The 14,202-nt window shown below is 46.1% G+C and overlaps 1 protein-coding gene across 1 annotated transcript; it reads right to left on the minus strand.

Moving 5' to 3' along the window:
- Nucleotides 1-5,048: 5,048 nt before the first annotated feature.
- LOC136459243 (WAT1-related protein At5g07050-like) lies at nucleotides 5,049-7,397 on the minus strand. Its single transcript, XM_066459120.1, has 5 exons — nucleotides 7,080-7,397; nucleotides 6,929-6,991; nucleotides 6,464-6,580; nucleotides 5,930-6,344; nucleotides 5,049-5,820 (listed from the first exon to the last, which is right to left on the minus strand). Exons 1-5 carry the CDS (start codon nucleotides 7,271-7,273, stop codon nucleotides 5,410-5,412), a joined length of 1,200 nt encoding a protein of 399 aa, XP_066315217.1. The 5' UTR covers nucleotides 7,274-7,397; the 3' UTR covers nucleotides 5,049-5,409.
- Nucleotides 7,398-14,202: the final 6,805 nt, after the last annotated feature.

Below are 14,202 nucleotides of genomic sequence, written 5' to 3' on the forward strand. Positions count from 1 at the left end.
TGCATCAATAGAAAGACAAGGGGTGAGCAAATGGCACAACACTGGGGTTAGTGAAATGAGGAGAATACCAGTGTTGAGTCATTTGCCCTGGAAAAGTGTTAGGAAAAACACCATACATGCCATGTCCCATTGGAGAGAAGCGATCACCACGTGGGGTAAAACATGGTCCGCTAGGAGTGTGGGACTGAAAGCCACCGTCGCGAGGTCCAGAGTCATATAGATCATGACTTGGGCCACGCCGGGCACGACCACCTCGTGGTCTCGCCACCTGAGGCCTAGCACCTTGAGGCATTGCACCTCTAGGCCTAACACTGTGCCTCTGAACAGGCGGTACATGTACGCCATGGGGAGGACGGTACATGTTCCGGTTGTTCAACTCGTACTCGCGCCGCTCATCTCTCTTCCTCCTAAAGCAAAACTCAGCCAAATGACCATCTCTATGGCAATAGTCACAGTGGTACCTCACCTCTCTCTTGGGTGGTGGTTGACTCACTCTTTTGTGGATGTGGTTCACTCTCTGAGGCTTTTTGGCTTTAGGAAGGGGTGCACTAGAGATGTTGGGTAGAGTATCAAGTGAGTTCCGAAAGTGGTTCGGTTTGGGAACCCAAACTTGCTTGGATGGTGGAGCTTTTGGTGGTTCTTCAAACACACCATCTTTGACCATAGGCTTGGTAGGCTCTGGTGGAGGGATCTTGATCAATTGGGGAGTGTTGGTGGGTTTCTCACTTGGGTTCAAACCACTATGTTCACCAACCTTGCCATAGACATGCTCACCCTTCCCTCCTATAGCAAAGCCTACTCCCGATGAGTCAGTTCCCCGCCTGAACTGGCTCACCATCATGCCCAACTGGGGCTCACTGCACGACACCCAGCTCAAGATGGACCGAAGTTGTGTGTTTTCTTCCTCGGTTCCCATCTTGTCGTGCCTGCAGGACTCAAGCTCCAACACCAAAGCTTCACATCGAACACATGTAGTGGTGGTGCTATCTGAGTTGGCCTTCTCAAGCTCAGCAAGTTTGGCAACCTTCTCTGCCAACTCAGATTGCAAGCCTGAGCAGGACTTGCACGCACCGAGCAACCCAGAACGAGACTTCAGCTCATCGCATTCATCAAGCAAAACAGCATACTTGGATTGCAAGTCAGAGAGGTTAGACATGTGTATAGCGCACTCATCGCACTCCTCCTCTGACACCACTACACCACTCTTGGCAAGCTCCAACTCCTTCAAAGCAACCTCTAGCTGGTCCTTAAACTCTTTTCTCTCGCGGGCAGCACGCTTAAGCAACTTATCTTGACTCATCAATGTATCATTCATAGTATCAAGCTCAAGCATAAGTGAGTCAAGTGTGGGCGGTACCTCGTTTTCATCGTCGTCGACGTCGACGTCCTTTTTGAGCTTTGCTCCACTGTCAATCGCCATAGTGCAAAACCCACCACAGTTTGCACCGGCGATAAAGCAGAGACCGTTGAGCTTGTCCTCGCGCTTCTTCTCGGACTCATCGTCGGTCGAGGGACAAGAAGAGTGATCATCGTCGGAGTCGTCGTCGAGGTCGCTGAGGGAGGCGAGGAAGGCGCGTTCTTGAGCTTTGGCCTTCCTGCGGTATGCCTTCTTGATCGCCTCCTTGTCGAAACCGCCCTTGGCTTTGTGCTTGCCAGAGGTGTAGTCGCGCTTATCCTTGCGCTTGCCGGAGTCGTACTTGTTGATGAAGGGCTTCTTCTTGGGACAGTGCGCGACGAAGTGATCCGGATCTCCACATCCATAGCATCCCTCCTTCGGGCCACCACTGCGTCGGCGATTCAAACGGTTGTTGTGAAACCGAGAGAACCGACTGATGACGAGTGCCAACTCATCATCCCCAAGAGGCTCCAGCTGCTCCTCTGTGACTGACATCAAGCACGACAAAGAGAAAGAAGCTTGTGAAGGGTTAGTCAATGAACTTGAACCACTACCTGAGACCAAAGCCATGGTTGGTGCAGAAGGATTCTTGAGCTTGGCTTGGGTTTGGTAGTCGATCTCTGTGGACTTGAGCTTGCTGAAAAGCTCGTCAACGGTGAGGGTGTCGTAGTTGGCGGACTCGATGATCGCCGACACCTTCACATCCCATACCTTTCGATCAAGGGCATAGAGAAGCTTGAGCGCCCTCTCATGATCACTATAAGGTAGGTTGGCCTTGTTCGCTTTCATTTTGTTGACGATAGTCTGAAAGCGGGAAAACATGGCATCGATGGACTCGCCATCAAGCTGAGAGAAGTTCTCGTACTCGCGCTTGTACGTCTCGTAGAGTCTGGTCTTGACCTGTGCGGTCCCCTCGTGATAGCTCTGAAGCCTCACCCAGATCTCTCGAGCTGTAGTACAATCGGAGACACGCTCGAACTCAGAAAGCGAAAGACTCGAGAAAAGCACACTGCGAGCTTTGCTATTTGCGTTGTGCCGATCCTTGTGATCCTGGGTGGTACGGGCCGCGGTAGGGAGCACAACGTAAGTAGCATCCTCGCAAATTTCCCAGACGAGCCAATCAATCCCCTGGAGATGCGCAGACATGCGGATCTTCCAATAAGGATAGTTTGACCCATCGAAGTGTGGTGGTTTGCCAGAACCACGCTCCATGTCGCCTTCGTGGATCACGGACCGATTAAGGTGGAATGATCCTTAACCGGCTCTGATACCAATTGAAGGATCGAAAACGGCGACCAGAGGGGGGGGGTGAATGGGAGCCTCAAATTTCTCGTGAAATATTTAGCCGTTGTCCCAACTTCACCGCCAAACGCACAGATAAATCACTGTGATGTCCACGACCCAAGTGAGTGGGTGGATGTTCCTTAGGAACACAGCGGGATACCACAAAGCCGACACAACAGACAAAAATCGAATCGGAGCTCAAACGACCAAACCGCGGAAGAAACTAGAACAGGCACGGGTCTGCTCGTGCACTGTACTGAAGCTGAAACAATGAGAACGAACCAACGAAATAGATTCTGTAGCTTACTGAAACATTCTCTAAACACTACTGAAACGGGTTGTAAATTTCTGAGATTAATCAACAGCTCAAACAAGCAGCACTGGATCCTCTCGACTGGATAAGGACCGAGCATATGCTCACTGGAGTCCCAGACCAAAAATCAAACTGAGCTCACGGCACATGACAGAGATATGACTGTAGAAAGGAACTTCACTTGTTAAGGACCACAAATTCATTTTCACATGATCTTAACAAAGCTAAAGAATTATGTGATCATTAATTTACTGTAGCTTGATAGTGACAACTCAAAGTTTAGACAACAAAAAAGAAACACGAACTGAACCTTGCTCCTGTAACTGTCGCTGGAACTGACTACTACTACTGAATCAGAGAACTGGACATGGAACTGTGGCTGAACAAACAGAGAGAGATTGATGGCATTAGATACCTGGCGAGTGCTCCCAGCGAAACTGGCCTCCTGCTGGTCCGTTGGTGGTGACTAATCACAAGGAGAGAGACAGATGGTGGAACTGCACACCACTGCTAGCAATAAAACAGGAAGACAGATAAAACGACGGAAGACGACGACGCTTGGTGCCGGAGGACAGCCACACACAGCAGGGACGAGCAGATTGGAGCACCAAGCTCCCTTGGATGAACTGCAGCTGCACTGGAACCTGGTGTACACTGCGCTGGAGCACCCCTGCTGCTGGTTGGTTCCCACACAAGCCCTCTTCAGACGAACACACAGAGACTGCTCGAACCGGAAGACGAGCGAGAGAAAAATCGATGAAATCTCGACAAACACTTCATGACTCGTTCCCAAATTTGGCACAGACAATCACAACGAGATAGATGAGATTACTTCAAAAGATCATCACCCAATTTCTACCCAATCTCTGGGAAACTTGGATCACGGCCATGAACGAAAAGGAGAACACAGACGAACGATAACACCAAAAATTCACAGAAAAAGATGACGAATCCCAGAGGGCACGAGGAGGATTTGGGCCTCCATTCCCACACCAAAAATCAAGCAAAAACCACCCACGAATTTCTCAGCTCTTGGACCTCTATCAAGAGCAAGAAACCCTAAGTCTAAAAGGAGAAAAAGAAAATGGGTGAGAGGTAAGGGAGATGGGGGCTCCCTCATCCTATTTAACAGGGCTATTACACATTCCCAGTTTTGCCCCTGGATACAAATGAGTTGAACCGCTAAGCCCAAGGGCGTTGTTGTTCAACCCGGTGTAATCTTGATCCGACGGCCACCGCACCTACTCACCGGTAGCTTCGCCTCGACGCGAACTTCCCGATGCCGCCACGTGCCGTCCGTCCCTCCTCGGAACCTCCGCCCGGGTTTTGAGGCCCAAACCCGTAAACCGTCCGCGGGTAGCGTACTCCATACGCGTCCCCCGCCATCCGACGCGTGTCACCGCCGTCCTCGACCGGCCGGCCCGCCAAGTCCTCCTGAGCCTCACTCGACTCGCGCGTCCGCCGTCTTGACCCGGTCAACACCGTCACTCCATGTCTTCTTGCACTTGTCGATGTCCAAGTGTCAGCCACCGCGGCTAGTCACCCGGCCTCTGGGTCCCTCGGTCCAAGCCTCACGTCCGTCCTTCACCACTCCCGGTCTGTCGGCACGGCACGTCCTCCTTGACCTTCACCTCGCCGTCGACCACCGCATCCGAGCTCCACACCTGCACAACATAAGCCAAAAGACATGTTGCACACATAGCTTTCGCCATGGTAGGGTTAGTCACCACTCAACCTACTTCGTGGATCACATTGACAATCACTCATCACAAAACGAACACACAAGGGTACTTGTCAACCTTGTGTTCGCAGCATGTAGATCCTTGATCATTATTTTAGCTACCACAAGTTGAGTATATTTGAATTTTGAGCAAGTACTGGCAAGGGCGTTGCCTTTTCATTCGGTAAGAAAAGCACTACATATAGTACTCCCCCCTTTCTAATTTTTAGGTCGTTCTAGCTTTTCTATATACATAACTTTTATTATATATTTTAGACCTATTGTATATATCTAGAAAAGCCAAAATGAGCTATAGTTTAGAAAAGAGGGTGGTATGTTGCGAGGGAAACGCTGCTATATATTATGATACATATGTCCTTGCCATAAGTCCCGGAACATCACTCTTTCTCCACAGAAACTAAAGCATAAGAAAATACAAGTTAAATATACTAGTAGATACATCATATTACAAAAAGGTAGCAAAAAAGGGGCACAGAACAAAATTATTCCAGTCCTTCCACTCTGCAACGCAGCTGCAGCCTCTCTCAATCATCCGACCCTAGCTAATGCATGCTACGTCAGTAGACACAAATCGTTTCAGGGGACACACATGACAAGACAGTTAGCACTTGGACACCGCCGCTTCCATCTTCCATCCAGCTGGTAGCTATGCGCTCATCAGCTTAGCGCTAGCCATCAAACTGCACCAGCAGCTCCGTGTCCATGGGAGGATGACTTCACCACCCCATTGGCCTTCCTGCACTCCGAGTCATCTCCAACACCAGCGGCGGCGATCTCCTTGATGAAGACGGCGTCGTCGTAGATCATTCCTCCGTTGGTTTTGGATGCCACGGGCAGCTCCATGGCCTCTTCCTCCTCCTTCTCCTGGGTCTCCTTATGCTTGCCCCAGAGCACCGAGTAGAGCCCGATGACGATCAGGACGGCGCCGAGGACGCCGCCGAGGAATATCTTCTCGGCGAGGATGAAGGAGCCCATGACGGCCACGATGATCATCATCAGGGGGCTGAACGCCGACGCGAACACCGGCCCGGTCTTCTGGATCACCAGGCCTTGCACGTAGTACGCTATGCTCGACGTCACAATGCCCTGAACGAAACACATGCATGCAACGACGACATTAGTACACAAGCACTTCATCGATCTGGCACCACAATTATATACAGGGCGGCCGATGGATCGGAGACGATCGACTTACGGCGTATGCGGCGGCGAGGAGGTTCATGTCGAAGCCGATGGTCCAGGCGGAGGGGCGGTGCTCCATGGCGAAGGTGACGACGATGGCCTGCAGGGTGCCGACGAAGCAGATGAGAGTGGTGAGGGAGAGCGGCGCCGCGTACTGCTTCAGGGTGTGCGCCTGGAGGATGAAGAGCGAGGCCCAGGCGAGGGTGGCGATGATGACGAAGAGCGAGCCCAGGAACCACTCCCTGCCGCTGGGGTCGATGGCGGCGGCGGCGACGGGCACCTCGGCGCCGTGGCCGTGGCCGCTGGTCCACGCCATCTTCATCAGCGGGCCCTTGTACAGCGTCATCATCATCGCGCCGGCCACGGTCACCAGCGTCCCGGCCACCTTCGCCTGGCACCTCACCTTCTTCAGGTCCACCTTCTCCATCCTGCAGTGCACACGGAACGTTGTTAGAGGTGTGCTCCCCAATAATTAAGCAGCTACATACTCTGTTTTGCATCCATCGCTCGATGGATCGATCGATCAGGTGATGTACCAATACCATACCTGAAAATCACGGCCATCACGAAGGTCATGGCAGGAAGGATGTTGCTCATGGCGCACGCGAAGGTCGGCCCGGTGAACTTGAGACCGGCATAGTAGAAGTTCTGGTCTATCACAGGCCTGTAATGTAATTAACAACATGAACAAGCATGTTAATTACGTAATTATTGCTATTAGTGCTCTAGAAAATCTGTCCGACAATTATTTCGTGAATTCTATTAGTGCTTCAGAAAAGCCTGGGATTAGTGCTTCTTCAGACAGTACAGTGCTAGAACACCTTTTGTTGGGAAAACAATAGAATCTCTGCAAATGGAGATTGGAGCCTCCATCCGCCTATCTATATCACCCCCCCCCCCCCCCCCCCCCACCACCACACACACACACACACACCCGCCCCCCTTTAATTAAAGAAATTAAGTTCGATACACAAGATGACACGAGGCACAAAGTTTCTTTGTGTGCACTAACCCGAGCAGTGCCAGTACGAAGATCTGGAGGAAGACCGACCACGTCATCTTGGGCCTCACCTTCCTGCATGCCACATTTCCAATCAAGAGAATTTTAGTATGCATGCGTGGTGGTGATTAACATTAACCATAGATAGCTACGACGTACGTACCTCTCAAGGATGAGAGCAAATGGTGCAATAGAGATGGTGGCGAATGCGTGGCGGTAGACGACGAGCACGTAGTGGCTCATGCCGTGGTTGAGGGACACCTTGGTGATGACGTTCATGCCGGCGTAGCCGAACTGCAGGGAGGTCATGGCGATGTAAGGCTTGGCCTTCTCGAAGAAATCACCGTAGCAGCCCATGGTGGTATACTGCTGGTATAGTCACTAGCTAGCTAGGGTAATATAACAAGCTTGCAAGCTTGGCGATCGATCGATCAGCTGCAGATCAGTAGCAAGTAAGGTGCTAGAGAACTCAAGGGGCAAGACAAGGCCTTGAGCTGAAGAAAATGTGCTGGGGGACTGCTCTATTTATATGCCCGTGGTAGGGGCATCTCGGTCATTTGGAGCTCAAAATCCTGGGAGAGTAAGAAGGCTGTACCCATCCATGCTGGAACCCGTTTGTGCGCAGACGTCGGCTATTCTCCGCGAGTGGGCAACTAGGGCATCGTGGGTAGCAGCAGGGCCAGGGCGGGCACCACCCGTCTCCCGTCTTGTTTTGATGAGTTCCAGCGCTGATCAGGTGAGAGGCTAGCTCTTTCTGAAGCAAACAATGACACGAGAAATCGACGTACGGCTTCTGTGGTTGGGATAGACTTTAGTATGCTAGCTGTAGCATCATATTTCAGCGAGCAAATTCAGTGGCAAACCATCAAAATTTCGTCATATTTGAGTGATTATTGTACACATGGTAGACAGGAGGAATCATCAACGGTCTTTGCCCTGTTCGCTTGGCTGATAAGCTATGGCCTGAAAGCACTGTTGGCTGATTTGTTGTGAGAGAAAAATACTGTTCGTTTGTTGAAAAAGTACGGCTTATAAGCCAAGCGAACAGGGATCTCCGAGAGATGCTACAGATCACAGTGAGACAGGAAACCAGCATCCATGATCAGATGTGCATGATAGGATATAGTACCTCTAAAACGTAGATCGGGGGATAATCTCGACTTAGATGGGGAAGCTTGGTGATGTACCTTGCCCTAGGACAGTTGCGGCCATGGCGCCGCAGCGACGTAGCCGTGGGTGTCGTAGTAGTGCAGGCGCAGTGCAGTGACGGCGACGCTGAGGTGCCGCGGTCCGGTGGTGGCACTTCCCGTCAGCTGGCAGCACCGCTCCCTCTAGATCGGGTTAGGTTTCTTTGTAGGTGGGTTGCGGCAGCTCAGGTTAAGCTCGCACCTTGTGCCCTGGCCCCCACCTCCCTTTTATGGTACTGTGCGACGAGGCCCACCAATCATGGAGCGGTTGGGCACCCCCGATCAGGGCGCGGATCCAAGGACCCAATTAACCGTTGGGCAATTGGTGGAGATCAAATTAACGGTGCAAAGTAGTAGCCGACATGCTTGTTTGCCTAGCTATTCTGTTTCGATTGTGGTTGCCAAATTCAGTAGCACTGATTGGCGATAAGATAGATAGATATAGCTACATGTCAGTATCTGCCGAAACATGCATGCACCACCATTCATGCTGTTTTTGAAGTTCTCAGCGCTCATGCAGGACTCGGTCGATCAATCGCGTCAGATTCAATCAAAATTCTTCAGCGGCTAATGCTTGATCGCAAATATCACTTAATTAGCCAGACATAGAAGTTTTGTCAATACTGAAAAACTAGTTTTTTTTTTCTGTCGATCGAAGTATTTTGAGTAAAGCTGCATCCCAATTTCCATGGAGTACGTGTCGTTGTCGAGCTTCTAAAGGAGAGAGCATTACAATATTCCAGGGCTAGCTCCCTATTATATGCTGAACATATGTATGCGTGGAGTTCACTGGTGTCGAGCACTACGACAAATGCTGTTTTTCTTTTTCTTTTTTGTATAAACGACGCAACCGTCACCACAACAATGAAATACTAATACAGTACAGGAGGATACACTGCAATGCGACGCGAGCGGCTGCGGAAAGCTACATCTCCGGCCATTCTGAAAGCACAACCGACCCACAAGGGCAGACCTGAGTGCGATCTATGATATGGACTGTTCTTTTTAGGACCGGATTTGATGGTGTTTATGTAGAGGTCTCCTCAGAGCTAAAAACACAAGCTTTCCCTTGATCTCTGTCCCTCTTCATTTTTCTTGGCATTCGAGTTGTCCATTAGAAAAAGAAAAGCTAAAAATACAAGCTTTTCATTTCCTTGCATAGTAAACTTGTTTTGACTAGTGTTACTGCAAGAATAAGTTTGGGGTGGTGTGCAACATCACAATAACAATTAATAACTGACATTGGAACGACTAACTCAGACGCTAACTACTACTAACACTAACATTAATCTTTACTGCATCAGTTGCTGCTTGTTTCTTTGCTAGGAGGAATCATGAAGAATGTCATAAAAAACCTCCACATCCGCTTCTTGTCCAACTCGGGGTCAAGCCGAGGCCAAAGTGCTCAAGCACCAAGCTCCAACCACGAGGCAATGGCCAAGGACTCTGAGCCTACACCAAGAAGAAGAAGAAGTCAAATCAGGAACCAGAATCCGAGTTCTGCTGGCCTATGATCAAGTCATTATTTGCAGTTGCCTAGAGCATGAAGCCTTCACCGCTGATACACCTTTTTTGAGGAAAACTGGAGGGGTTTGCACCCGTACAGCATATTTATTAACTAAAACAAAAGGTACAGAACATACAGACTGAGAGCCAGGAGGGAGGGAGAGTTAAGATACAAAAAAAAGACCGCTGATACACCTTCGAGCACACTTGTGCCTGTGACCCATGATTCCTCAATAGGATAGGTATGGTAGGTGAGTTCGACGCAGGTCTTTCGTGCAATTGGATGGGGAAACTTTTGGCAAACCAATGAGCAAGGTTTGTTTCCTCACTCTTGAATTCCTCTGCACCTTGCAAACTAGAATAATTGGAGTTGAGTTTAGATTATTTAATGAAGAATTCTCACTACTTGGAACCGAATGACTAAGCATACTTCTCGACCTCAACAAAAAATATTTGCTAGATGTGGATAGTACCTTGGATAAGTGTGATCATGAAACTTTTTGGTTTGAGATTTCTGGTAAAAGTCCTTGTAATGCTCTTAGGACCAACGATGCCCACAATCCTACCCTTTGGTTTATGCATCATTGGATTGCTATGACTTTGAATCCTAGAGCTGATGTTCATAACCCTATCCTTAGTTTTTTGCATCATTGGATCGCCAATAGACAACCTAGGCAGGGCAAGTGGGAAGATAGACCCAGGCAACGAGCTGATTGCAAGGATGGACACCAAACAACAAGCCCAAACACTAAGAGCCGCCATTGTCCATGGAAAACTCTGTGAGGGGGAGGGCAACGCCAAGCTCCAAGCTAGCAACCTGTTGAGGATCCATGGGATCCACCACAACAATCATCGTGCAGCATGAACAGTGGCGATGGCAGGGATCTAGCGAACTCTCTGCTCTTCCCGTCATGATGTAGATCAAGCCCCCCATCGTCCGAAAATCGACAGAGGAGAGAAGCATAGAGGAGGGCAGGTGAGCTCATCTAGGAGCTAGACGCGACCAAGGCTGCCGATCTGTCACCACCTAGCCACCACGGCACCACCGGTGGCCACAGAGGAACCATTGCTAGAGCTCCCAAGTCCCGGTGATAACAAGACTAGGATAAGATCATGGTGGCTTGGAATCCAATAGCTTCATAGGCTTCGTAAGCCTCTCATTGTAGCACCAAATTAAATTCAAGGGAAAAGAGAGAAAACATGTATCCTTATGCATTAATTGTTCTCAGGCGACCGGAGGGCAACTCACCTCTGCGCCACAAAAGCTGTCGTCCGCCACCTCCATTCGCCCTTTTGTTGTTTTTTTTTTTCATTTGATTGGACAATGGGCGCTATTCACTTCGCCATGTGTCTCACCTTTCCACAAAAAGTAAATCTTGCAACATGACAATACGAAAAATGTCACTACCTTTTTCCTTACGCTTAATCAGATTTTGTATTTTTCACTCATTATTGTTGTTATAAAACACGTTGTCAACGGTTAGGACATTTCTCTCTTTATCTCTCATGATCAATATAATAGATAAAAGTAGAACACATAGACATAAGAGATAAGAAGACTATTCTTTATTTCTCTGAATATTGATAATTACAACATAGAGCTCCTATGTATATATAGTCTTACCAAGGACTAAGAGTTTGGTAAAAGCCTACATACAAACGGACTAGGATTATGATTCCTCCTTCTCCTTTCCTTCTAGGATAGAGTCCGTATGTTTTACAACACTCCCCCTTGGGCGATTAGTACGATATGCACATGCCTCATTAATAACTTCATCTGAAAACCTAGTGGAAAAAAATGGTTCCTGGAGAAAAGAGTACATCACATCCGTTAATTGCATTGCACATATTGTCTCATTAAAAACCTTGTGTGAGAAACATTCAAGTAAAAACTCACATAGGGAAAAAGAGTACAACATTTAACCTTCTTGGTCATTCATTCTTTAGGATATTTTGTTCTTCATGAACAGATATTGATCTTCATGATCCTATGCATAAACTTTAATGTTTTAGCATATATGATCTACTTAATTTTTGTAATTCTAGTGGTTTTAATTACCTTCAAGGTAGATTCAATCAAATTGCTCCCCCTCATATAGCTATACTTTGAACTTCATTGTTCAAATCACACTTCTCATAACCGTGTGCTTAATTAATGGTATGCAGTACCATAATACTATATCTTTCAAAAATTGGGTCACAATTCTTCTGTGAATTTTAATATGAAGTATAAATAAAGCAATATGCTTCATACATAAATGACCACTTACTAGTTGTGCAAAGCAAATAAAATTTATCCTTCGGGATAATAAATCCTTTTAGAGGATTATGGGGTTAAATAGTTTATAATATTCAATATCTTCTAGATAGTGCATCAAACTTATACTAGAGTTTGAATACTTATAATTCTTCCTTTTAAATTATATGTTCTACAAATCTTCAGGATTTTTATTGTACCACTAAATAATAAATTCAGTCTTGCATTTGGCATTTATGAGATAATTCAATTGTCAAATTCACCATTATTCTTATACCTTCTATGGTATTTAGAGGATATCATCCACTTTAATGCTAGCTTTTCAATATGCACTTTTGAAGTGTTTATATAACACCTTCACGGTGTTTATGATTCCTCATTTGCTTTCTCTCGGGTCCACATTCACTTCAGGGATTACTGGTGTTTATTCAAGAATCGACTAGTAAATCCTTCATGGATTAATTCCTTTAAGGATGTTCTCATTTTTTGTTAATAACACTTCTCTTCTATAAGATATATTCTCTACTTCATGAGAGATTATTATGTATATATACAATGAGATAGTGTTATTCACTATAAGTCATTTGATGACTCTTCCTTCTAGGACATGCACTTCTTGAGACTTAAATACTTAAATATTCATACAAGGAATATATTCTACCTTAGACTTCTTAATACTTAGTATGGCCAAAGGGCACCTAGCTCAAATGGTTAGGTGACCCGACTGACACTCCTCAGGTCCTGAGTTCGACTCCCCGTGCGAGCGAATTTCAGGCTGGAGTTAAAAAATCCCCTTGCCCGTCCCCATAACCAAAGCACTGGGGGGCACCGGCCTAATTCTCACTTAGGCGACGAAAAGCCACTGTGTAAGGGTGGGGCGGGGTTCAGGGGTTTTCTCGGCCGGGTGAAAAGGTCCTTCTCTTATTTGTAATGCTGCGGGGTAGTCTTAACCCCCTGGTCGAGTTTTTTTAATACTTAGTATGAGATTTAATTTTCATATGTTGCGATTTATATTCTTTAAGAATTATATGGATTTTTCATAATCCACTTATTAACTGCATATTCCATAATTATTCAATTCATTTGCCAGAGATATAGCAGAACATTTAATTTCTTCTTAGTAGGAGATTCACCCTCAATTGCTTTCTTCATTGATCCGATATAATCGTTACAAGCGACTTTGCCATAGACTTTGTTATTCGAATCCGGGTTCTCATAAAAGAAACATTTACAATTGTAGAGGTAGCGTTGTCGACAACTATTATTTTCTCCTAATATTCTCATAATATGAGATTATTCTGTCTCTTTGTTATTTTCAAACAAGAGATAATTTATTGTTCTGCGTACCCAACACTATAATGATCCTCTTCATGAAGTGCTTAACCTTCTTCATGAGGTGTTCTTTTTATGAGAATAGAGGATTTTTATTTTATTTCTATTTAACAAGTATACACTAAACTAGAATCCACGGGCGTCCTCATAGATTTTAGCTTGATATTATACAACATTTAGTTTACTACTAGTAAACACAACTTCTGGTTTATAACTTCAAGTTACTCCTCTCATTTTCAAAAATACCTGGCATATGCTCCGCTTCATGCTTCACAAGAGCATTAGTCAAACTATTGTTTGATTTAGTACGTGATACTATTCCTGCTTCAAGCTTCAAGAAATATTTTTCTCTTAAAACTATTTTCCTTCTATGGAAATAATATTTGTCATTTAAAATAGGCTTTCTCTCTTCCTAATGCCAATATTATTAGATTTTTAATAGCATACTTCAAAAGATATCCCTTATCATGGGCTAAAAAATTAAATTCATGTATCTCCAACTACAAGTGGAGGCCCATCCATGTATGCTATGATAGAGATTTAGGAAAATATTAACACACATATTTAAATACGGGGGTTATTTTTCATTAATACAGCCAGCTAGAATACATAAAGTGTACGTTAAGAATGTTTAGCATTTCTACGAACTCATGGATGTTCTTCCCCTGATTTGCACATATCGTAGTTTAGAAAACTATTTTATTGTCTAGCTTCTTTATTGTTTAGCCAAAATAATTGGTCAAGTACTCATACATAAAAATGGACCATATACTTCAAATGTATAAAATACACAACATTCAAAATCACATGGAATTTCTTCTAAAAATTTCTAATTTCCATTAATACAAAATTTCCGAAATGCATTTTCTTCAAAAATCCCAAATCATCTCAGTGTGTTATCCACCATCTTAATTCCACAATTATTCATCCCATCAATTGGGTCACTTCTCTATTTAGCTAATTTCGGATTAACCGGCTCTCCCTGATCTTAGGCTACTTGGCCA

This window comes from Miscanthus floridulus, chromosome 6 (assembly GCF_019320115.1).
Source record: "Miscanthus floridulus cultivar M001 chromosome 6, ASM1932011v1, whole genome shotgun sequence".
Lineage (NCBI taxonomy): Eukaryota > Viridiplantae > Streptophyta > Magnoliopsida > Poales > Poaceae > Miscanthus > Miscanthus floridulus.

Excerpts from the sequence above, each read along its gene's own strand:
- LOC136459243 (XM_066459120.1), bottom strand. The coding sequence starts at position 7,273 with ATGGGCTGCTACGGTGATTTCTTCGAGAAGGCCAAGCCTTACATCGCC. Across the intron at positions 6,581-6,928 it reads TTCGTACTGGCACTGCTCGG|GCCTGTGATAGACCAGAACT; the intron begins GTTAGTGCACAC and ends ATTACATTACAG. Across the intron at positions 6,345-6,463 it reads GTGATGGCCGTGATTTTCAG|GATGGAGAAGGTGGACCTGA; the intron begins GTATGGTATTGG and ends TGTGCACTGCAG.